This window comes from Pongo pygmaeus, chromosome 8, assembly GCF_028885625.2.
Source record: "Pongo pygmaeus isolate AG05252 chromosome 8, NHGRI_mPonPyg2-v2.0_pri, whole genome shotgun sequence".
In the NCBI taxonomy this organism is placed as follows: domain Eukaryota; kingdom Metazoa; phylum Chordata; class Mammalia; order Primates; family Hominidae; genus Pongo; species Pongo pygmaeus.
The window spans coordinates 54,596,050-54,620,252 of NC_072381.2; the positions used below are offsets into that span (position 1 = coordinate 54,596,050).

At 52.5% G+C, this 24,203-nt stretch overlaps 1 protein-coding gene across 5 annotated transcripts in view; it reads right to left on the reverse strand.

Annotated features, from left to right (window-relative positions):
* Positions 1-6,737: 6,737 nt before the first annotated feature.
* OGDHL (oxoglutarate dehydrogenase L) overlaps positions 6,738-24,203 on the reverse strand; it is a 28,240-nt gene continuing 10,774 nt past the window's right edge. For 2 of the 5 annotated variants that reach the window (XM_054435744.2, XM_054435742.2), the window contains 17 exons: positions 23,395-23,541; positions 22,282-22,372; positions 19,594-19,773; positions 19,314-19,442; positions 18,361-18,540; positions 17,911-18,063; positions 17,213-17,315; positions 16,557-16,685; positions 15,397-15,547; positions 12,691-12,818; positions 11,639-11,817; positions 10,285-10,356; positions 10,041-10,166; positions 9,880-9,952; positions 8,457-8,620; positions 8,123-8,277; positions 6,738-7,455 (listed from right to left, as the gene is read on the reverse strand). In XM_054435744.2, coding sequence (XP_054291719.1) covers positions 7,332-7,455; positions 8,123-8,277; positions 8,457-8,620; positions 9,880-9,952; positions 10,041-10,166; positions 10,285-10,356; positions 11,639-11,817; positions 12,691-12,818; positions 15,397-15,547; positions 16,557-16,685; positions 17,213-17,315; positions 17,911-18,063; positions 18,361-18,540; positions 19,314-19,442; positions 19,594-19,773; positions 22,282-22,372; positions 23,395-23,541 — 2,284 coding nt within the window. In that variant the 3' untranslated portion in view covers positions 6,738-7,331. The other 3 variants (XM_054435746.2, XR_008491953.2, XM_054435745.2) reach the window with 3 other exon arrangements.

Here is a 24,203-nt window from a genome sequence, read left to right on the forward strand (position 1 = left end):
GAAGATATAAAACTCTATTTTCAGATTATATGATTATCTTTGTAGAAAATCCAAGGGAATCTATTTTTAATAAGCCATTAGAACTAGTAAGCACGTTCTCAGTATATAAAAATCAATTGCATTTTAATATACTAACAATTAATAATTAGACATTGAAATTTTAAAAATACCATTTATAGTGGCTTTAAAAACTAAAATGTTTACAGATAAATTTAGCTAAATATATGTTATTCCTATACACTTAAAACTGTAAAATGTTGTTGAGTAGAATTTTAAAAGATATAGATACATGCAGGTATAGAACATATTGCTGGATTGTAAGGTATCATTTCTCCTGAAATTGATATATACACAATACAAATCAAAATCCCATCAGGCTTTTATTTAGTAGTTTTTATTTAGTAGGCTTTTATTTAGTAGTTTTATAATAAATTGTGAAATTAGGTAATGAAAGTCTTCTGTGTTCTTCCTTTTCAAAGTTGTTTTAGTTAAGTATTTACAAAAAGATTTTAGAATCAACTTCTCAATTTCTATAAAACAGTTTGATACAATTTGAATGGGGGTTGTGTCAAATCTATAGATCAATTTGGGAAGGATTGATTCTTAACATGGTATAACTCTCTCCCTTTATTAGAGTTTCTTTAATTGTCTCAGTAATATTTTATACTTTCAGCGTGCAGGTCTTGCACATATTTTCTCATTTTTATGCTATGTAATTGACTATACATTATGTACGTAAAGGTGCCAAGTTAATTCCATGAGTAATGGATAGTCTTCTAAACAAATGGTACACAGTCAATTGAGTATCATCCAGTAAATAATAAATCTTGACCCTCACCTCACACCACATACAAAATAACTCAAAATGTATGTTTATAGACCTAAACTTAAAAGTTAAAACTATTGGCTGGGCATGGTGGCTCACACCTATAATCCCAGCACTTTGGGAGGCTGAGGCAGGCAGATCACGAGGTCAGGAGATCGAGACCATCCTGGCTAACATGATGAAATCCCGTCTCTACTAAAAATACAAAAAAAAAAAAAAATTAGCCAGGCGTGGTGGTGGGCGCCTGTAGTCCCAACTACTCAGGAGGCTGAGGCAGGAGAATGGCATGAACCTGGGAGGCGGAGCTTGCAGTGAGCCAAGATCACACCACTGCACTCCAGCCTGAGCGACAGAGTGAGACTCCATCTAAAAAAAAAAAAAAAAAAAAAAAAAAGTTAAAACTGTTACATATATAGAAGAAAATACAGGAGAAAATCTTAACATTAGGTTTAAATTTTTTTTTAGTTAGGACACTATGATGGCTAGAATATCTGTGTTCACCAAATTCATATGTTGGAATACTGACACCTCAGTTGATGGTGTGAAGAAATGGGACTTTTGGAAGGTGATTAGGTCATGAAGGTAGAGACCTCATGAATAGGATTAGTCCTTATAAGAAAGGTCTAGGTCTTCACAGAACAAGAAAAAACAATCCTAAAGTTAACGTGAATGCAACCAAAAAAGAGCCCACATAGCCAAAGCAAGACTAAGCAAAAAGAACAAATCTGGAGGCATTACATTATCCAACTTCAAACTATACCATAAGACCATAGTCACCAAAACAGCATGGTACTCGTATGAAAACAGGCATATAGACCGTGTGCCGTGGCTCACACCTGTAATCCCAGCACTTTGAGAGGCCGAGGTGGGTGGATCACTTGAGGCCAGGAGTTTGAGACCAGCCTGGCCTACATGGTGAAACCCTGTCTCTACTAAAAATACAAAAATTAGCCGGGTGTGGTGGCACACACCTGTAATCCCAGCTACTTGGGGGGCTGGGGCACGAGAATCGCTTGAACTCAGGAGGCGGAGGTTGCAGTGAGCCTAGATGGTGCCACTGCACTCCAGCCTGGGTGACAGAGTAAGACCCCGTCTCAAAAAAACAAAACAAAACAACAACAACAACAACAAAAACAACCTTATGGACCAATGGAACAGAATAGAGAATCCAAAAGTAAAACCAAATACTTACAGTCAACTGATCTTCAACAAAGCAAACAAAAATAAAGTGGGGAAAGGACACCCTAATCAACAAATGGTGTTGGGATATTTGGTAAGCCACATGTAGAAGAATGAAACTGGATACTCATCTCTCACCTTATACAAAAATCAACTCAAGATAGATCAAAGACTTAAATCTAAGAACTGAAACCATAAAAACTCTAGAAGATAACATTGGAAAAACCCTTCTAGAAATTGGCTTAGGCAAAGACTTCATGATTAAGAACCCACAAGCAAATGCAACAAAAACAAAGATAAATAGATGAGACTTAATTAAACTAAAAAGCTTCTGCACAGCAAAAGAAATAATCAGCAGAGTAAACAGACAACCCACAGAGTGGGAGAAAATCTTCACAATCTATACATTTTACAAAGGACTAATATCCAGAATCTACAAGGAACTCAAATCAGCAAAAATAAAAACAAACAATCCCATCAAAAAGTGGGAGAAGGACATGAATAGACAATTTTCAAAAGAAGATATACAAATGGCTAACAAACATAAAAAAATGCTCAACATCACTAATGATCAGGGAAATGCAAATCAAAACCATAATGCAATACCACCTTACTCCTGCAAGAATGGCCATAATCAAAAAATTTTAAAAAATAGGTGTTGTCATGGATGTGGTGAAAAGGAAACACTTTTACACTGTTGGTGGGAATGTAAATAGTACAACCACTATGGAAAACAGTGTGGAGATTCCTCAAAGAACAACAAGTAGATCTACGGTTTGATCCAGCAATCCCACTCCTGGGTATCCACCCAGAGGAAAAGAAGTGATTATACAAAAAAGATAATCGCACATGCATGCTTATAGCAGCACAACTTGCAATTGCAATAATATGGAACCAGCCCAAATGCCCATCAGTCAACAAGTGGATAAAGAAAATGTAATATACACACACACACACACGCACACACACACACACACCATGGAATACTACTCATCCATAAAAAGGAATGAAATAATGGTATTTGCAGCAACCTGGATGGAATGGAGACCATTATTCAAAGTGAAGTAACACAGGAATGGAAAACCAAACATTGTATGTTCTCACTCATAAGGGGAAGCTAAGCTATGAGGATGCAAAGGCATAAGAATGATACAATGGAACTGGGCATGGTGCCTCACACCTGTAATCCCAGCACTTTGGGAAGCCAAAGCGGGTAGATCACTTGAGGTCAGGGGTTCAAGACCAGCTGGACCAACATGGTGAAACCCCATCTCCACTAAAAATACAAACATTATTTTGTATGGTGATGCGCACCTGTAATCCCAGCTACTCAGGAGGCTGAGGCAGGAGAATTGCTTGAACCTGGGAGGTGGAGGCTGCAGTGAGCTGAGATTGCACCACTGCACTCCAGGCTGCGCAACAGAGTGAGGAAAACAAAGAAAAGAATAAAGAATGATACAATGAACTCTGCGGACTCAAGGGAAAGGGTAGGAGGCGGGTGAGGGATAAAAGACTACACACCGGGTACAGTGTACACTGCTCAGGTGATGGGTGCACCAAAATCTCAGAAATCAATCACTAAAATTCATGTAACCACACACCACCTGTTCCCCAAAAACCTATTGAAATTTTAAAAAATTAAATTAAATTAAAAATTTTTTAAAAGAGAGGTCCAGGGACAGACTTGTTTGCCTCTTCTACCATGGAGGGCACAGCAAGAAGGCACCATCTCTGAGGAGGCCAGGCCCTTACCAGACACCAGATCTGCCAGTACCTTGATCTTAGATTTCATAAACTGCAGAACTGTGAGAAATATTACAAGCCACCCAGTTTATGGCATTATGTTATAGCAACCCAAACAGACAAACACAAATGATTAAAAATGATAAATTGAACTTCATGAAAATAAAAATCTTTCACTCTTAGTGAAATTTAAAATACAAGCCACAGACTGACAATATTTGCAAAATACATGTGGTAAAGGACTTGTTTCCAGAGTATATAAAGAGCCCTTACAACTCAATAGGGAGCAGACAACTCATTTTTTAATTAAACTTTTGTATCTGATATCACCGTAAATTTGCATGCTGCCGTAAGAACTACATCACAGAGAGCCTTTACCCATTTTTCTCCAATAATAACATCTTCCAACACTCTAGGATAATCACAACCAGGATACAGTGACATTGATACAGTCAAGAGACAGATATTCCATCACAAAGATCCCCTGTGTCTTCTCCTCCTGGGATTCCTGTTAGATGCAATATCAGCACTGTGAAACTCCTATGTTCTCCATGTTTCTTTAAAGAATTTTAAAATATATATATTTGTTCTTTGTTCAACTTTCTTCGGAGAATTCCTTGGCCTTGTCTTCAAACTTATTTTGTATTTCAGCTGTGTTTGTTCTGCTATTCAGCCTATCTATTGAGGTTTGAATTTTGGCAAAATTTCATGTTTTCTTAACGTCCAATTATTTTAAAAATAGTCTGTTATTATTTCATAGCAGCAATATTCTCCTTGCCCTCTGAAGTTACTACAGTTCATTTAAAGCCTTCTGCTTGTTCCATGAGCTTGTTTTATTTCCCAGAGTTAGTTGTTTTTTGTTTTTTTTTTCTTTTTTTGAGACGGAGTCTCGCTCTGTCACCCAGGATGGAGTGCAGCGGTGTGATCTCAGCTCACTGCAAGCTCCGCCTCCTGGGTTCACACCATTCTCCTGCCTTACCCTCCCAACTAGCCGACACTACAGGTGCCCACCACCACACCCGGCTAATTTCTTTTTTGTATTTTTAGTAGAGACAGGGTTTCACCGCGTTAGCCAGGATGGTCTTGATCTCCTGACCTCGTGATCTGCACACCTCGGCCTCCCAAAGTGCTGGGATTTCAGGCTTGAGGCACCGCGCCTGGCCTCCCAGGGTTAGTTCTTATGTTTATAGGGTTTGGAGCCTTTTTTTACGTGGTTGGTTTTCCCCAATTTGGTAATCTGGTGGTTGCACCTCTTTCCTTTTTTTTCCTAAAGAGACAGGGTCTTGCTACGTTATCCAGGCTGGTCTTAAACTCCTGGGCTCAAGTGATCCTCCTGCATCAGTCTCCTGAGTAACTGGGACTACAGCTAGGAGCCACTATGCCTGGCTGATTGTACCTCTTCCTGCAGTAGATGACCCCCGGCCTATCTACAGCCTTCCCGTACCCACACTGAGGAAGGGACTGTATGCACCTCGGGCAAGCCACATCCACCATCTGATCCCCAAGGGCTCCTGCACAGCCCAGGTGCCTCACCAGTTGCTGCCTCAGCAAATCACAGGGAAAGCCCAGACTAGTGGATCTCCATGGTGCTAGGAATGCATGGTATGGGAAGAGCTGATTTCCCCAAGGGAAGCAATGTGGTCTTGTGGACAGAGGTGAAGTCCAAAACCACCACTTCCTTAGCAAGTGACCTTGGGCAAATAACTTTATATGAACCTCGATTTCCTCATCTATAAAATGGAAATATTCCCAACATGCAAAGCCATGGTGAAGATTAGACAGTGTTTAATTATACACGCAAAACATCCAGCAGAGCAGAAGGCCCAAGACACGACAGACACTATAAATGGGGGCTACAATTCTTTTCACTTTATGTCACTTTGAATGTCCCTGTGGTAAGATTCAAAGTATATCTCAACAAGATATACTCTTTTTTTTTTTTTTTTTTTGAAACGGAGTCGCTCTGTCACCCAGGCTGGAGTCCAGTGGCACAATCTTGGCTCATAGCAACCTCCGCCTCCCAGTTTCAAGCAATTCTCCTGCCTCAGCGTCCTGCCTCAGCTGGGATTACAGGCACGTGTCACCACGCGCAGCTAATTTTTCAACAAGCTATTTTTGAGGCTGATGAAACTTAACACTCCACTGTCCAACCTCACGCTGATAGTTCTTTTAGGTTGCTCATGCCAGCCCTGTGGTCAGTATTTCTGTCTGTTCCAGAGAGGTTCATCTCTCTTTTCCTCTTCCTTCGAACACCACCTCTTCCAGGGATCCTTCCCTGACACCCATAGCCGTCTGCATTGACTTCCAACATAACACGTAACTCAATGAATTAAACAGCTGACACGTCTCCCCACTGGACTCCTGATGCGAAAAGCCAGCATGCAGACAGATGCCTTCCACCCGGGCCCCAGTGTCCCGCATGGAGGAAGTGCTCTGAGAAGGGGATAAATGAACAAATGATCTGTTCCAAGCAAAACATCGCTCCTCTGTGGCAGCTTCTCCAGTATCTCCACAGGGAAGCAAAACCATCAAAAGGCCATAGTGGAGAAGCCAACAGACACTACCTGGTGCTCAAATGAAAATCTGGCGCAGTGGCTCACACCTGTCATCCCAGCACTTTGGGAGGCCAAGGCAGGAGGATCACTTGAGGTCAGGAGTTGGAGACCAGCCTGGCCAACATGGTGAAACCCCGCCTCTATTAATAACACAAAAAAATTAGCAAGGCGTAGTGGCGCATGCCTGTAATCCCAGCTACTCGGGAGGCTGAGGCAGGAGAATCACTTAAACCTGGGAGGCAGAGGTTGCAGTGAGCCAAGATCGCGCCACTCCACTCCAGCCTGGGCGACAAGAGCGAAACTCCGTCTCAAAAAACTATCCATGGAGGTGGATATTTTCTTCTCTCCATTTTATTAACTTTCTCCCCATTCCCTACCTTCTCTCAACCGCCTATCCCTCCCCCAATTTTACAACATGAAATGAAAACAGCAAATCTCTCTGAAGCATGTTTTTATTTCTCTGTGATTTGGTTTTCTACTTTGGTACACATGAGCTGTGGCTGCATTTCACACAGAAGCTGACACATCTCGCAGGAATGCCCCATAAAACAGAGCGCAAACACATCACCCAGCAGGTTCGCTTCACCTGGCTGTTACTGCTGAACTACCTACTTCTAAGAGCACAGAAGAGAACATCGCTTTGAATCTACAGATGAGCGAGGGTGGGGCGAGCGGCAGCCAGGGCTGCCAGGATGGGAGCGGCCACAGACACAGGCCCCTGGGTGTCTGTCTTGAGACACAGGTGGAAAAGCCGCCCAAGAAATTCCAGCAAGATGGGAGCAGCTGGGGGATGCTCCAGCACAGTAGCCTGCCTATAGGACTCCTCTGGCTCCCTCAGTCCTGGTAGATTCTGGCATGACACCAAGGCTAGCAGTGCTGGGGCTCTTTGGCCCTGTCATTGTGTGAGTCTGTTTTATCCTGGGGCCCCGCAGCCCCTCTCCTGGGCAGGAGCTCTGCCCCTCCCCTTTTCATCACCCCCTTGGTCCCCAGCCGACCCACAGCGAGACCTACACAGGTCTTGCCCAGCTCTAAAACGTCTTGCCCTCAAAGGCCTGGAGATTGAAGGCAGTATCCAGAAACTTCTTCAGTGACACTAGGTGAGTGTTCCTGTTTCCTGTGGCTGGTGCAGCCGCTGGGTCCCGGCCAACATACCTGGAGGAGGAGAGACAAGCTAAGGGGAAGGCGGGGCCTAGCCGCCCCCCGACCCCTGCCCTCACCCCAGGACTGCAGGGAGCACGCATGTGAGAACGGCTGGCCTCGAAGCCATAGACCTGCCTTTTGGGCCTGGCACCACTTCCAATGAGCTGCGAAGCCTGGGTCAAACTGTCACCCAGCTACAGAAGAGTGGGGAGAAACTGTCCCTCCATGTCACTGCACTTGCCCATGAGGACAACAAATGAGGCAACAACTCAAAGACTTTGGGGACAAACACACTTTTGGCTTCTTGGAGTTTCTCAGGACCCTCTCCCATCTTCCCAGGGGCACTGATGCCAGTATTGAGCACCCACCATGTGCCAGAGCTGATACATACATCAGATCTAATCTTATCACCGCCCTTTGTAGAGATGCAGGGACTAAGGCTCCAAGGACTACATAACCGGCCTAAGATCTAAGGCAGGAGTTTTGAGACATGTAGCAGGTTCCCTAATTCAGTTCTGGCTGCAGAACAAACACAAAGCCAGTACTGATGATGCCCCATCATTGCTCATCACCAGAGAAGGGCAGGGCCAGTTCTGGGTAGCATGGCCTATGGGACAGACGGAGCCAGGACAGAGCCTCAGGGCTGAGGTGAGGGGCAATCAGCGGCCCCACCATGTACCATATGGGCCGCGCGCGCCTCAGGATGGTCATGAAGCGTGGGCTGATGTAGTCATAGTAGCCCATGTTCTTGTGCTCCTCCTGACACCAGGCCAGCTCTGCACCTGGGTACTTCTCTGCCTCCTGCTTGATCAGGTCGAAGGGGAATGGAGAGATCTGGGGAGGCAGAAACAAAGGAGCATAGCCAGAGGAGGGGCAGTACGTCCCCAGCACCCCTGGACAGGAGGCACAGGGCCTCACCGGCCTTCATCTGGCCTGCCTGGCACATTGGCCAGAGCCGGGGCCAGCGACGTGAGCTTGCCCATCACTTGACTGTGCAAGGGGCTCAGGCGCACCTGCTCCAGGCGCGTGATGGCCACTTTCTCCTCCAGGCCCTGGCTGCTCCGCTCCTTCACCAGGTCATAATACACCTTTCCCGTGCAGAAGATGAGCCGCCGCACCTGCTCAGGGGCCCGTGCTGCGGCCCCATCTTCAGGAATCACCCGCTGGAAGCTGGTCCCTGAGGGACCAACAGGACACAGCAGAGGCGTTGGTACCCAGAGGGGCTGGGGCAGCTCAGGACCAGGCCTGCATCCCCAGGATCTCCTTAGCCACTGACACTAACTGCAGGTTTGGACCTGTGGCTGCAGTGGACACCTCTTGAACTAAAAGATGGAGCAGGGGGCAGATGGTACCCTGAGCTGTCATAGGGAGAGGGGTGGAGACATCCAAGGGTTGAGCCCTGGAAGCATCACGTTTAAGGTGACCGGAGGCAGGGGTACAATGAGAAGCGCCCTGAAGGAGACAGAGAAGGCGACATGATGGCATCATCCTTTGCCCCAACCTTGCTTCTGCCCAGCTGCGCTCACCTCCTGCAGAGCACTGCAGTCCCCCACCACTAAGCAGATGTCCCAGGAGGCTGCTGCATGCTCCTCCTCTTTCAGCCTGGCAGCTGAGCTTCACCTCCAAGTCCCAACCATTCTTCCTTCCTGAGCCCATGATCCTGACCCCAGGTCACGCACACTGCAAAACCTCTCAGGAAGCTACTGTAGTGTCCTCGCATCCCTGCATCTCAGGTCAGGACTCTGGGGTAGAGAGGACAAATGGATCCCCGGCCCTCAAGAGAGAAGCCAGCACAGGGCAGGTAGCCCAGGTAGTCCAGTCCCGACATCAGAGCTCTAACAGCCACCCACCTGCACAGAGGGGACATCCAAACACACATGGGAGAAAATCCAACCCCTGTCCATGCTGAGGCCCTTCCCAGCCCTCCCCCTACTGCCCAGGACCATTTTCCAAGACAGCTCTGCTCCACCAGCCTCACACCTGTCCTTCCCTGGACATGGTCACCTCTCAGTTGCAACTATAGGTGTTTTATCTGATCCGACTCCCAGGTAAATAAGGCCAAAGACTTCTGCGGGGGACACCAGGACCCCAGGGCCTGTAATGTCTGTTTGGCTCATGAATTTTTAAAATGGACAAATGAATGAATGATACTCAATATCTTGTGAACTCAGCAGGCCTCTGCCAGGCCTCGACCAGCCCTGCTAAGGGGGCCCCAGTGGACTCTAACATGGACGCAGCCCACATGACCTGAGCTGGCCCAGGTCAGCCATTGCTCCAACCTCCCAACCCTATTGCTAGTGGGCCCACGCCAGGAGCTGCTGCAAGTCAGCAAAGCCACAGGCAGAGGAGAGGATGGAGAAGCCCCAGAAGCAGAAGCCACACGATGGGCCACCGCCCCAGTGTGGGCTGCCCCACACACCCAGGCCAGACACGTACCGGATACCATTTGGTCAAAGCTGGACTTGGCCTCTGGGTGCCTCAGCAGAGATTTAGGTGTGAAGATAATCAGCTGGAAGGGAAACACACGCCCAGCTGCCAGCTGGCCCTGCCTGGCCAGGCCCCCTGCGGGTGACCCCTGCCCTGGGACGGAGACTCACCGGCTTGCGGAAGGGCAGCAGGATCTGCCGGCGCAGCACGTGGAAGTAGTTGGCCGGTGTGGAGCAGTTGACCACAATCCAGTTGCAGTCATAGAGCTGGCTCACCTCGAAGTCCTTGGTGAATGCCTGTGGGGACGAGATACATACGGCCAGGGTGGCTGTCTGCTGCACCCACACCCTGGACCCCTAGCCCTGTGGGCACAATAGGGCGCGTCCCTCTCCTGGGGACAGCAGCAACACTCACAGGGTAGGCATCCGAGTCGTCATTGCTCATCTGCAGGAACCTCTCGGGCCTCGCTGATGAATGCTCTGGGCCCTGAAAGCAAACGCCAGATGGCCAAGGCTGGACCCCACCACGGGACAGACATCTGGCCCTGCAGGGACCCCAGGCTCAGGGGAAAGTCTGGAGGGCTTCTCAGCGGAGGTGCCCTCGCCCTGGAGCCTGAACCATAGAAAAGAACTAAGAATGTGGAACAAGAGCAGAATGGGAATCCTCAGAGTGGGGTCCACCCAGAGCTAGCACAGTATGTGAACTTGCAGGGACAGAAGAAAAAGCAAAAAGCCACACTGAGACGTGCTTTCTCTGGAATATCCTGGAACAGCGGCTGCCACTGACTGAGCACCTGCTGTACAGGAGGCGGAGTTCTAGGAACCCCACACGCCTTACTCGCTAACCCCCAAAGTAGCCCCATGATGCAGACACTCTTCCCCACTGCACAGATGAAGAGGCAAGGAGAGGGCATCTCCAAGCCAGCTCCTGCAGGATGGGGGTGACCCACCCCACAGCTGCCACTCACCCCCTCTTGGTGGGGATGGCCAAGGACCCAGCTCCCCACACCCAGCCTGGCCCAGATCCCGCCTCCCAAGAAGCTGCCTTCACAGCAGGCAGCCCCAAGCAGGGAGCCTCACCTCCCTCCTCACTGACCCCCGGTGTTGTGAGGATTCCGAGTACGCAGCCTGTAAAGTGCCCATAACTAAACATGCCACTAGGGATAATGGTGGTGATGAGCCCCCTGCCTGTCTCCCTTCTGCCTGGTCAGGCCACTTGCCCACCAGATGGTATCACATGACACCCTGCTCCTTCCTCCCTTCCTGCTAGCCCAGGAGCCTCCGGAGGATGCACCCAGCCTGCATGTCTTCCCTCTGCCCCACGTGTGGCTGCAGAGGCAGGTCATACAGGAGGGGACCAGAGGACAGGCAGTACTGCACAGGATAGCTTCAAACCCCAGCTACTAGCTGTGAGACCTTGGGCAACCTACTCCCCAGCTCTGTGCCTCAGTTTCCTCATCTGAAAAGCAGGAACAGAGCCTACTTCATTAAGTTGTATGGATTGGAAGAGTTAACATTCAGAAGCGTTGAACAGTGCCTGGCACACAGCAAGCACTCATACGTGGTAGCGCCTTCTGCTGCCAGGGGTAGCATCATCGTCTCAGCAGCTGCAGCACGCACATGTGCAGACCCCACCCTGCACAGACCCACGTGCTCCAGGGGCCTGGAAGGCATATACCGTCCAACCCAACAAGGGGCCCAGGGTACATCCCGCCCCTCCGAGGCCCGCCAGAGCCCACCAAGCCACCAGCCACCACCACAGCCCTCACCATGCCTTCCATGCCATGGGGCAGCAGCAGCACAATGCCATTATGCCGCACCCACTTGGCCTGGCCGGTGCTGATGAACTGGTCGATGATGCACTGGGCCGTGTTGTGGAAGTCCCCAAACTGGGCCTCCCAGAGGACTAGGGCATTGGGGCTGGCCATGGCATAGCCCAGCTCAAAGCCTAAACAGAAGACAAGATAGAGCTTGCTGCACACAGTCACCAAGTGGCAGTGGCTCCAGTCAAACTCAGCCCTTTCTCAGCATATCCTCCATGCCCCCACCCATCCTTCTCACAAGCTAGGACGAACCCAGGGATTCCCTGGGATTCAAAGGGTACAATGTACCATCCTGGGGACTGACAACATGCCCAGAGATGTTACCCTCAGCCCTGCTATCATGTGTGGTCAGGTTCAACTTTATTTAGGTATCCTGGGGAGGCAGCAGGGACCATCTGTCAAGAAGAACTCCTTAAAAACATGCAGAGCTGCTAAGGAGAAGGGGCAGAAACAACCCTAGAGGCATCTGACTGGGGGCGGGGGGCTGCCTGGCCTCTAGGGGCAGGCAGTGAGGACGAGATGAGCCAGCTAATGACGCATCTGAGGGAGAGCATGAACAGGGGACACAGGCAGGGAAGCCCAGAGCCCAGAGAAGGGATCTCAGTGCAGTGTTCCTAGGGTGCAGGGCAGAGGAGGCAAGATGGGGCTCAAAGGAATGCGAGAGGGCTGGGCCAAGACTGGACTGCTCAGCAGCTGGAACCCGCAGCAGACTGTTGGGCTCTCTGTCTGCGCCCACTGGGGCCCTGATACCCACAGAGCCCCCTCAAGGCAAGCAGGGCCCCCCAACTGGGATCCCCAAGGGGCCCAGATGGGACACAATTTCACCTCCCACATGGCCGTAGGTGAGGGCAGCCCAATCACCATCCCCCAGGGCCATCCCCTAAGGGCCTCTGAGCATCTCTCACCCCTCCCAGTCCCTGGCCCCGGCCCCTTCCCAGCCCATCTCTGGTCCCCAGGTGTCTGGGGCCTGCCTGGCCTGCAGGAGAGCGTGGACCCACCCAGGACTCCGTACTCCGAGAGGGAGCTGTTGCACACGGTGTACGGGGCCTGGTCAGGCCAGAGATGATTCATAGGCACACACGTCCTGCGGTCAACCTCCTGGTCATGGAGAACGTGGTGCCGGTGACTGCAGAGACACAGACCAGGGCAGGGACAGAGGGCAGGTGGGCTGGCACCTGTTCACCTGGAGCAGGGGAGCTGGGCAGCAGGAGGCAGGCAAGCCTCCGTCACTGTCCCAGGAAACCTGCAGGGTCCCCCAGGATGGCATCCAAGAAGGCTGTGGAAAACCAGAGCCATGTGGTCCCTCCTGCAGCCTGTCCCCCGCCAGGCCTCCCCAGCCTGCCCCCTGCCTGCCGGCAGTGCCCACACACCACGCACTGGGGGGTCTGGGGGAAGGAGCTGTGAGTTGTGGCACCTCTCTGAATGTCAGCTTCTCACCCATAAAGGGGACCTGATGAGACACTTCCCAGGTGCCAGCTAGAGCCAGAGACCCTAGGAGGCTACTTCCCCTGCCCCGTCTTGCTGGCTTCTTTACCATCTCACCAGCCCTGTCCCAACTCACAAGAGACAGAAACCACTGTGCAGTAGCCGAGGTGGGCACAGTAAGCGAGGGGCGCTTGGCTGAACCCCAGTCCCTGGCAAGGACTGACATGTAGCTCAGGGTGCATCAGAGGGCCACCTGGGCCCTGGTTGGAGCAAGACCAGCTGAGATGAGCAACCAGGAATGAGAAAGCCAGCTGGTCAAGTCCTGGAAGCCACACCACCCTGGCTTGCTAACCAGGAGCGGACTGAGGCAGGATCTAGAACATTTTAGGAACCTGAACCAGAGGAAATGTGATGTGGACAACTGACAAGTGTCAAGTCTCCATTTGGATTCACAAAGACAACTGCAAACAAGCAAGATAGGGGCTGACTTAACAGCAGTACACACACACACACACCACACACATACATACACATGCCACACATACCACACACACATACACATCCCCACACACCAAACACATACATACACACACACCACACACATACACACACCACACACATACATACACACACCAAACACATACATACACACACCACACATACCACACACACATACAAAACACACCACACACATATACACCACACACATCCATGCACACACACCAAACACCACACACACACTACACACACCACACATACATACCACACACACCACACATACCACACAACACACACACCATACAGACTACACACCACAAACACAATCACACACACCACACACACTACATACACTACACACACTACACACACACACACGACCACACACACCCCACATATACCACATACCACACATGCACCAAACATGACACATACCACACATATCACATATCACACATCACACACACACCACACTACACACCACACACTCCACACATACCACACACAACACACACACCCTCACACACACCACACACATATATACCCTACACACACGCCAAACATACACACACATCACACACACCATACACATCCCACACACACTATACACACCCCACACACATACACCCCCACAAACCACACACACACACCACACATACACACACCACACATACCCCACACATACACCACACTCAACACACACCACATACCGCACCCACCACAAACACCACATGTGACACACACCACACATGCACCACAAAACACACCACACACACCCACACATACACACCACACACCCCCACACACACCACACACACCATACACACATACACACCACACACATACACTCCACACACACCACACATACATCACACACACCATACACACACCATACACCACACACACACCACACCCACCCACGCGTACCACACATATCCCCCTACATACCACACACATCCCCAACACACACGCCACATACACACACCATACACATCCCCCACAGACACACATACACACCACACACATACACACCCCACACATACAACACACACGACACACCATACAACCACACAGACACAAACACATACACCACACACCACATACACAACACGTCACACACAAATACCACACACACCACATACACACACCCCCCCACTCACCACATACCACATACACACCATTCACACCACATATACACTCCACACACACACCACATACATACACACCCCATCCACACACACCACACACCCACACACACCACATACATTCCAAACTCCACACACATACTCCAAACACCACACAAATACACCTACACACACATCACACACCCACACCACACACACACCACACAAACACGTCACACACATACCCCACACCATACACACACACCAAACACACCACACATACGACAAACACACCACACACATGCACCACACACACACTCCCTATACACTCCCCCCCACTCACCACATACCACACACACACCACATACACACCAAACACACCACACACACACACCACACACCTCCCACACACACATGATCCTGAGGACCACAGATAGCCACCAGCTTGACCTCAGTGGACAGCTTGGGCCCAGCAGTGAGCTCTGCACACTTGCCCTGGGGGGCCAGCGAGATGGCCATCTGATGATGCCACCTGAGGGCAGGGGCTAGGGATGCTGTGAAGATCCCATCCCAACAAAGGCCCCCTCGGGATCCCCAAGCCAGGCCCAGCTTCTGCTCCAGGTCTCCTGTGCGGATGCTGAGCCCCACTGCGCTCACCTGAACGTGCCCCTCTCCACATCCTGCCCGCTGAGCCGCACGTGGATGCCCTCCTTCAGCAGGGAGCCAAAGGCCATGTACTCTGCCAACGCCCAGTCCACCGTCCGGTTCTTGATCATGTCCGCACGGCCCCGCAGAATGCGAGAGAGGCCTGTGGGAGAGGAGTGCTGGCCTGAGGGCCACAGGACAGCCAGCCCTGGGGCGTGTAGGCAGGTGCTCAGCACACACCCCGCACAAAGCAGGGCAGCCATCTGTTGATTTGGTCGGAGGGCAGGGATGCTGCAGGAGGGCCCAGGGCCAGGCACCCCTCCTCCAGCTGAGACAAGGGGCCACCCTGAGCCTGTGGAGGGGTGGAGCAGGTACCACTTGGCAAGCATTGGCCACGTTCCAGACACTGTCAGGCTCAGAGTCATTTACTCAGATCACACAGCTGTCAAGGTACTCAGATTTGACTCCAAGTCCCCAGGCTTATGCTGTGCTCCTGTCAGCCCCACACACAGAGGCTAACAAACAAACAGAGCGGGCACATGCCCCAAACGCTGTCAGCAGCTGCCCCAGGACATTCGGTCTCGGTGCACACTGTAAGGGAACCCCCTCAGAACTCCTCCAGGTGGGTCAGAGGGTGTGTAGGCACCCCAATACAGCCACAGGGGACCCTCCGGACTTCCCAGGCAAAGGTCACAGTGGCCCCAGCCAAGGGGTGCAGTCGGTGACCACCCACATTCCAGTCTCACCCCGGAGTGGGGGGGCTGCCCTCGGTCATTGGTCCAGGCCCTGGCAAGCCGCCATCCTTTCAGCTGCAGAATCCTGCCCACGTTCCAGGCTGCGTTCCAGCCCCTGTATGGGAGCCCTTGCTTTCCTGCTCTTTTGCCTGATGCAGGGACGCCCCGGCAAAGGCATTTGGAAAATCCAAGGTCCCCAGCCTAGTCACTGGTACCCAGCTGGGAGTGTGGCATCTGGAGCTGCCCAGCTTGCCACGCCCACCCTGAGAAGAGCTACTGTCACGGGCACAGACGAGGTGCCAAGAGCTACGTGGACCCACTGCAGACTGAGCAAGAATGCGACACACCATCTCTCTTGCATCCCAACCAACCTCCCTTCAAGGCACAATGTGGGGGTGGGGCCAGCAGCCTGGGCTGCAGCCTGCCCAGCAACCTCACCGGTGTGGATCTTAAAGTCCTCCAGGGGCACAGAGCTGGCCACGCTGCCGATATGGGTGAGCATGTCCTCAGGGATCCCCGTGGCTGGGCACGTCATGCTCTTGGGCTCCCCATCTACGTTGAAGAAGCCTGAGAGGGAGAGAGGCTCTGTCCACACTGTGTCAGTGGTGGGCTCTGATCCCCCTGGCCAGCCTGCCTCCCCAGGACTGAGTGGCCCATGGCTTCCCAAACTCCACCGGCACTCAGGCTCACCCTGAGCCCACCCTTGGGACCTGGGACAGCTGGACAGCCACAGCTGCAACTCCCCCACAGGCCCAACACCCACCTCTGGGCCCCAGGGTAACAGCTCTTCTAACCCTGCCCCCCAGGGAGGCCCTCTGAGCACCCTGGCCCCAAGCATCCAGTGCCCAGGGCTTCCTCTCCCACCTGGCTGTGCCCTCCCTTTTCAGTGAGCACCTGGCCATCCATGCTCAGAGGGCAATGCTATCCTTGACTTGCAGGAATCGGCCCCATGCAGCTTTGGGGACTCAGTGATAGAGCCTGCAGCCTCTAGACTAGGCAATGACAGCTGTCACCCAGGGCCATTCCAGTCCTGATCCCAGTGCAAGACCTCAAGGCCCAGGGGAGTCCCTCTGAGCCACACACTGCTTGCTTACCAGGCCAGGGGGAGTCCAACCAGTGCTTTATATGCAGGATCTTTTTATCCTTCGACCTGCCATAAGCCTCCTCACAGATCCGGTCGTATTTGGCAATTTCTTCCTGGAATCAGGATGAGGATGTGGACAGAGCACCAAAGCCCTGGGCAGCCAGACGCCCAGCCCACTTGGACTCGTAAGTCCTGGTCCCCATCACCAAGTTCTTCTAGAACTCTCTGTCTCTGGCCTATAGGGACCTCATGGCTAAAAGCCAAAGTCTCAGAGTTCAGGGGATCCTGTACAGGTACCCCGAGGCTGGGCAGGCCTGCAGTGCGCTCAGCAAGGGGCTTGGAGAAGGCTCCGGAAACTTGTAGTCCTTGCTCTCAGAGCTCCATGAAAGTGGAAGGACCAACACTCCACAGATAATTATGGGGACAACCCCAGCTCAGGGCCGCCTCCTACAGGAAGCCTTCCCACACACACTCCTGCTCAAGGCTGGGTTTCCCCCACATTGCAGTACCCACTGTGTCCCACTTGGCTGTAACTGCATCCTTAGTTCTTGGTCCCCTTTGGTAACTGGGGCCTCTTGGGGACAAGGACCATAGTGGCTACTTCTTTAAATCCTTAGTGCCCAGCATTGGGCTGGTAACATCTACAACCCCTCTCCAGGGTCCCCACCCAAAGTTTGTCTTGGGCGCCCCTGCAGCCTGCCTGCCCACCTCAAACTCCTGCAGGGTGACTGTGCCCTCGGCAATCAGCTTGTCTGCGTACTTCTTCAGCACAGGCACCTGTCTGTGGATCTGCTTGTACATGAGTGGCTGGGTGAACATGGGCTCGTCCATCTCATTGTGGCCGCGCCGGCGGTAACAGACCTGCAGGAGCAGCCAGAGGGGCTCAGGCCCTCCCCTATGCTGTGTGGTCAATGTAGCTGCTGCAAAATTGGGGAATATCTGGGCAGGGCACACCCACTCGGAGCCCTTTGAGCTCCACTATCACCTATCACTGAATGAATGTCCCATCCCAGGCCTTTGCACAGATTGCTCTTGGTGGCATAAATCTCTCATCCAAGAAGCACTCCCAGCCCTGAGTGCTGAAGATGCTGAAGATCTGGCTGGCTCAGCACAGCAGGGATGGGACACCCATGCCTTGGCCTCAGTCCCCAGACCCACCAGGTCCACGACAACGTCTTTGTTGAAAGTGTTTCTCCATTCGGCTGCCACACTGCACACGTATATCACAGCCTCTGGGTCATCGGCGTTCACGTGGAAGATGGGCGCATTTACCACCCGGGCCACGTCAGTCGGGTATGGTGAGGAGCGGGCCATTCGGGGGTCTGTGGTGAATCCAATCTGCAGAGGCAGGAGAAACCTGCTGCGCCTCTCAATTTACTTAGAGTGAGATAGAAGGTGCCAGCCTTGGAGACTGAGCAGGGGGATGCTCAAGGTCCACTGAGGTGCCCAGGAGGGATGTGGGACACAACAGGGTGATGGTGAGCAGACCCACAATTAGACACGGCAACAGCTCCCACGGGGACGGCAGCAACACCAGCCGTGTGGAGCCTGCTCTTTTTTGCCAGTCACTTTGACACACTGGTAGTGAGGAACATAGGCCTGGAAAATCCCAGTCCCAACAACTGCTAGCTGCAACCTGGGGCAAGGTGCTTACACTCCCACAGCCTGTTTCCTCATCTATAAAAAGGGCTCACTTAAATTTCCACCTCACAGGATGTTCAAGGACGATGACGTGACTTAATGCAAACAAGGCAGTGAACGCAGGTATTTCTAGACTCCAGATGAGCTGTTAGAAGCTCAGCTGCCTTAGAGAAAGGGCACCAACGTCCCTGTGTCTAAGATTGCCCATGCGGGGCTGGACACAGGCAGCCTCCATGAGGCACTCGCTACACAGGTGCTCCTTTGGTCCTTCCAGCCCTACTTATCCCTCCCTATTGTGTCTTCCAATTTCACAGACCAGGACACCAAGGCTGGGAAGAGCAGGGTCCTGCCTGGTAAGCAGCACAGCAGTGGGCTCAGAGCCAGGAGCATCTCACCTTCCCCCCAAGCTACTGCCTGGATTTCCAGGGATGCTGACGCTGTGAGGCCCAGCATGGAGCCTACACACTCACCTGGTTGTTGACGACGACGTGCACGGTACCGTTGGTGGTGTAGGAGGGCAGGTCACTCAGGTGGAAGGTCTCATATACCACGCCCTGGCCAGCAAAGGCGGCGTCCCCATGAACCAGGATGGACATGACCTGCAGGGCAGGTGTGAGACAGGAGGGGCTGCGTGCCCCAGCCCATGTAGCCCAGCCCCGCACCTGTACTGTGGAGACCCAGGGCCCAGCCCAGCCCTCTGGGCCCACCCTGAAGGGCCCAGATCCTCGGGGCTCCCCCAGGTGAGCTCACCTTCTTGCCCTGGGCGTCTCCACGGTAGAACTGCTCTGCCTTTGTCTTCCCCTGCACCACAGGGTCCACTGCCTCCAGGTGGGAGGGGTTGGCAACCAGCGACAGAGTGATGTTCCGGTTGGTGACGCGGTTGATCCTCTCATGGTACATGCCCAGGTGGTACTTGACGTCCCCGGAGCCCTGAAGGTGGAGATGGGAACATGATGGATCCTCCCCTCCCACATCAGACAGGCAGACACACAGGCAGGCACTGCAGCCCACAGTCAGGCTGGCACATTCCCCAGATCCCACTGCCTCGGAGGGCCAAGTTGTCCCCGACCCCTCTCTCCTCATCACACTGCCCCTCCTCACTGGCCTGAGGGAGGAAGGCAGGGACCTCAGGCCTTGGCTCAGAGCCTCTCCGTACACTGACCACAGAGCAGGAGAGCATAAGAGTGGGGAAGGCCATCTAGCAGCGGGGAAGGCAGGGAGAGAAGGGCAGTGCCTAGGCATCAGTGCGGAGACCCTCAGCCAGGCCTCCAGCAAACACTGAAGCTGAATCCCCTGACTCCTCACACCAATGGCAGCAATGAGGGACACACAACATTTTATGACCCTGAAGCAAGGAAGACTTCCAGCATTCTACACAATATCCTAACACCAGAAAACACAAAAGACACCTAAATTCTAACAAATTTGCCATGGGGGAGCAAACCCACGCCCAGCGATAGGGGAAACAAATCAAGCTGAGAAAAATATTCACAAACAAATGCAGGCAAAGGGCAAATTCCCTCAATGTACAAAACGCTTTTACAAATCAGGAAGATAAAGCCCAAAAACTCCACAGGAAAATGAGCAAAAGCCACAAGCAGGAATTTACAGAAAAATATGAATGGCTCAAAAGCATGTGAAAAGATAAGCAACTGAATTCATAACAAAGAAATGCATTACAACAAAATCCTCTTTTGAACCTGTCATATTGGCAAAGATGAAAGGATTCGAGAGCGTGTGGGAGGAAGTGGGGTGGGGGCTCTGGCACCGTCACGCACTGTGGATGGGCTCGCTGACATCTGCCAGCTCCTGGGAGGGTCGTTCGGTCCCACCCCCTTAGCTCCAGCCACTGCACTGCTCGGGCACCATCTAACAGATAAACTCGCTCACACATGTGCAAGGACCCTCATTAGAACAACCCAATGTCCAGCACGAGGGATGGCTCTAGCTGTAAGAAGCCTGGGGTAGCCCATGTGTGCAGGCAGGAAACAATGACAACCTGTTAAGTGAAAACAGCAAGGTGCCACCCGGCATCACGGCTATGCCCATGGCCTCTTACAAATAAGGCTGCACTGGACAAAGACGTTTGTTTGTATCAGCATGAAATGTTTCTAGAAGTACACACCTAAACACAACAGAAGCACACAAACAAAATTGGCCACAAGAATGGAGTCTCACTGAGGAACATATTCTCATTTTATAAGCTTTGTTCTGTTTTGTTGTTTTCACAATGATCAAATTTCTTTTTCAGTTGAAAAAAATAGTAATTTCATTTTAAACATCCTTTGGCCAAGTTTTCCAGTATACACACAGGTCATCTTTGACTCACTGCAACCATTCTGGGGCATGCACTTTTATCCCTGTTTTACAGAAGAGCAAACTGAGGCTTAGAAGGCTGAAGGTGCTAGAACAAAAGGAACAGGATGTCAGAAAGACCTGGGATAGGAGCCGGTAGGTATGGGTCCACACACACACACACACACGGCAGCAGGCTGGAGGCAGCAGGCTGGAGACAGCAGGAGAGATAGTCCTGAGGGCAAAGGGACACAGAGGAGGGAGTGACAGGCTCACTGCCCAGAGGACCCAGAGAGCCACCGAAAGGGAAGATGAGCAGGACTTTGAAAGAGGCTAGGTAGTTGGCCGGAAGTGGTGGCTCCATGCCTGTAATCCCAGCACTTTGCGAGGCCAAGGCAGGCAGATCACCTGAGGTCACGAGTTCAAGACCAGCCTGACCAACATGGCGAAACCCCAGCTCTACTAAAAATACAAAAATTAGCCGGGCGTGGTGGTGCATGCCTGTAATCTCAGCTACTTGGAAGGTTGAGGCAGGAGAATCGCTTGAACCCAGGAGACAGAGGTTGCAGTGAGCCAAGATCATGCCATTGCACTCCAGCCTGGGCAACAAGAGCAAAACTCCATCTCAAAAAGAAAAGGAAAGAAAGAGGCCAGGCAGTCTGGGCTGAAGGCCTGGCCAAGGCCTCCCAGGGAGGGGGTGGGAGCAGGAACAACATTTCCTCAGCAGGTCAATGGGTACGGAAAACCATCCTCACCTCCCAAGGCTCTGCTGGGTAAACAAATGAGCAAAGGAGTCATTCCTGGCTGGTGGACAGGACTTTGGACACGGAGGCACAGCCACATGAGCAGAACTGAGCAACTTCCAGCAAGCCTTTGCATCTCTGGGCTTCAGTTTCCCTAGCTCAAAACAGGTAGGTTGACCCAGATTATCTGAGGGCCCTCCCAGCTACCACAGACTGCAGCCCTTGCTCCAAAAAGCCTTAGGGGCCTCAGGCAAACACCCAGCCTCTCTCCTGCAGGCTTCTCCAATGCATCCATCTCAAGGTTTATCTCAGCCCGGAAGCTCCCAGCTCAGCCCCTCCCCAGTCCACCTCCCAAACACCCAGCTCTCCAAGGGTGCTGGGACCTGGGCATGGCACCCACCTCATCCGCCGCCTCCAGCTTGGGGTCAAACTGGCAGAAGATCTGCTCCAGGTCCTTGCGGATCACGTTGGCCAGCACATTCAGCCTTCCCCTGGAGCCAGAGGGGCCGGGCTCTCACCTGGCAAAGCCCGCAGGCCTCAGGGTTCCCTCCCCCACTGTGGAGGCCTGGCCTGGCCTAATACAGCCCCTTTGTGCCCAGAGCCCTCCTCAGGCCACCCGATCACCAGGTACCATCCTCTCCTGCTGCTGTAATGGCCTGACGCCTAAAGCCCCATGCTTCCTTGCTGCCTCAGGCCACTAGGCCAGCTCTGCCCAACTCTCTGACCAGACACTGGGCATTCCCAGGCCCCCCATGACAGACAAACCCCAAGGTCCTGGCAGGCCAGCCACGGATGGGGAAACCTGCACCATGCATTTGGATGCCCTCATGCTGATGCGGCCCTGGGCTAGTCCAACCACAAGCAGCTCCCTGGTCACGGGAAAAGCCCAGGGCCCTTCCCACAGGCCACTCTGCACATCTGCACACACCCACTCAGCAGGACCCCTGGCCACAGAGGTCTCTGTCCCCCAGGCTACATTCCCCCTCCTGCTTCCCCACAGGCTCCAGCTCAGAGGTAACGCCCCACTGCTGAGCAAGCCTCCCAGATCTTCATCAAGGTCAAGGGAACATGCAGTCAGCTTGCAGCCAGGTCAGAGACCCTCAGCTCACCTCCACAGACCTCCCTGTGGGGGACACAATCCGGGAACAACTGCCCAGGCCCTGCCCTCCCTTCCCTGGAAGAAACCCCTCCACCTCTCCTTGTCCACAAGAACCTCAAGAAGTATAGTGCACCCCTTTCTGAAATCTCACCCTTGCTAGGGACAGCGGCAACATGGCCAGGGAGAGAGGGTGCCTGATAACCTGGTTAGTACCTGGCCCCAGGTGACTCTGGCCGAGTGTCCAGCAATTTCTGTGATGAGTAGGCCAGGCCCAGGACTCAGAACTTTCCAGGAAACCCACCTCTACCCCCAGGTCCCACCAACACCTCCGCTCTGATTTCCATCTCATCTCTCCCACCTCTGTACCCTGGGCTGGAGGAGAATGCGCAAGGCACAGCAGGGAGGGGGACCCACCTGTGTGGCATCCCCAAGATGACATTCTCGATCCCCATCTCGCTGGATTTGTCGATGATGGTCTTGAGGGCAGGAATCATCACTTCACAGCCCTCCAGGCCAAACCGCTTCTCTGAGGACCATTTCCGGGCCAGGAAGTCTTCAAACCTGCTTGGGGAGAGGATGGGGAGAGGAGAGGGAAAGGGATGGAGAGGGAGGGGACTGGGGCTCACAGGGGCTGTTCATGAGTGCTCAGAGCTGAATGCTGAAGACAGAGGAAGTCACAAACCCTCCATCCATCCACATGGTCCAGGGCCCACCATGGATACCACACCTGTCCCACCCAGCAAAGGAACACAGGGTTAGGGGAGGCTAGGCATCTTCCCAGCTGAACCAAACGCCTCTGCCTACACCCCTTCCCAGCTGCCGCCCTCTCTCTTCCTCATAGCCAAGCTCCTCCAACAGGCCACTGCCCACCCGCTCCTAGCCCACTACCCTCCTGCCACACTCCAAGGGCTCTCTTCGCCAAGTCCCAAAGATCTCCACCCAGCCGGATCCAAACTCCAGCCCACACCTCGCTGCTCAGGAATCCACTTTGCATCCAGCAGCTGAGTCAGGTGCTCCCCTAGCCCCTGCAGCCCTGGGGGACCCAGCTTCAGAAAAGTCCAGTGAACAGACAGGTGGTGTGGCCACACTCACTCCACACCAGGGATAATTTTCTGCCCAAACGTTCCCACAGCCACTTCCCGCCACTTATGGCCTTGCTCAGTGTCCCTGCTGTCTTGTTCTCCTAGAGCCTTATCCCTGCCCACCTGATCTGCTCTGCCTTG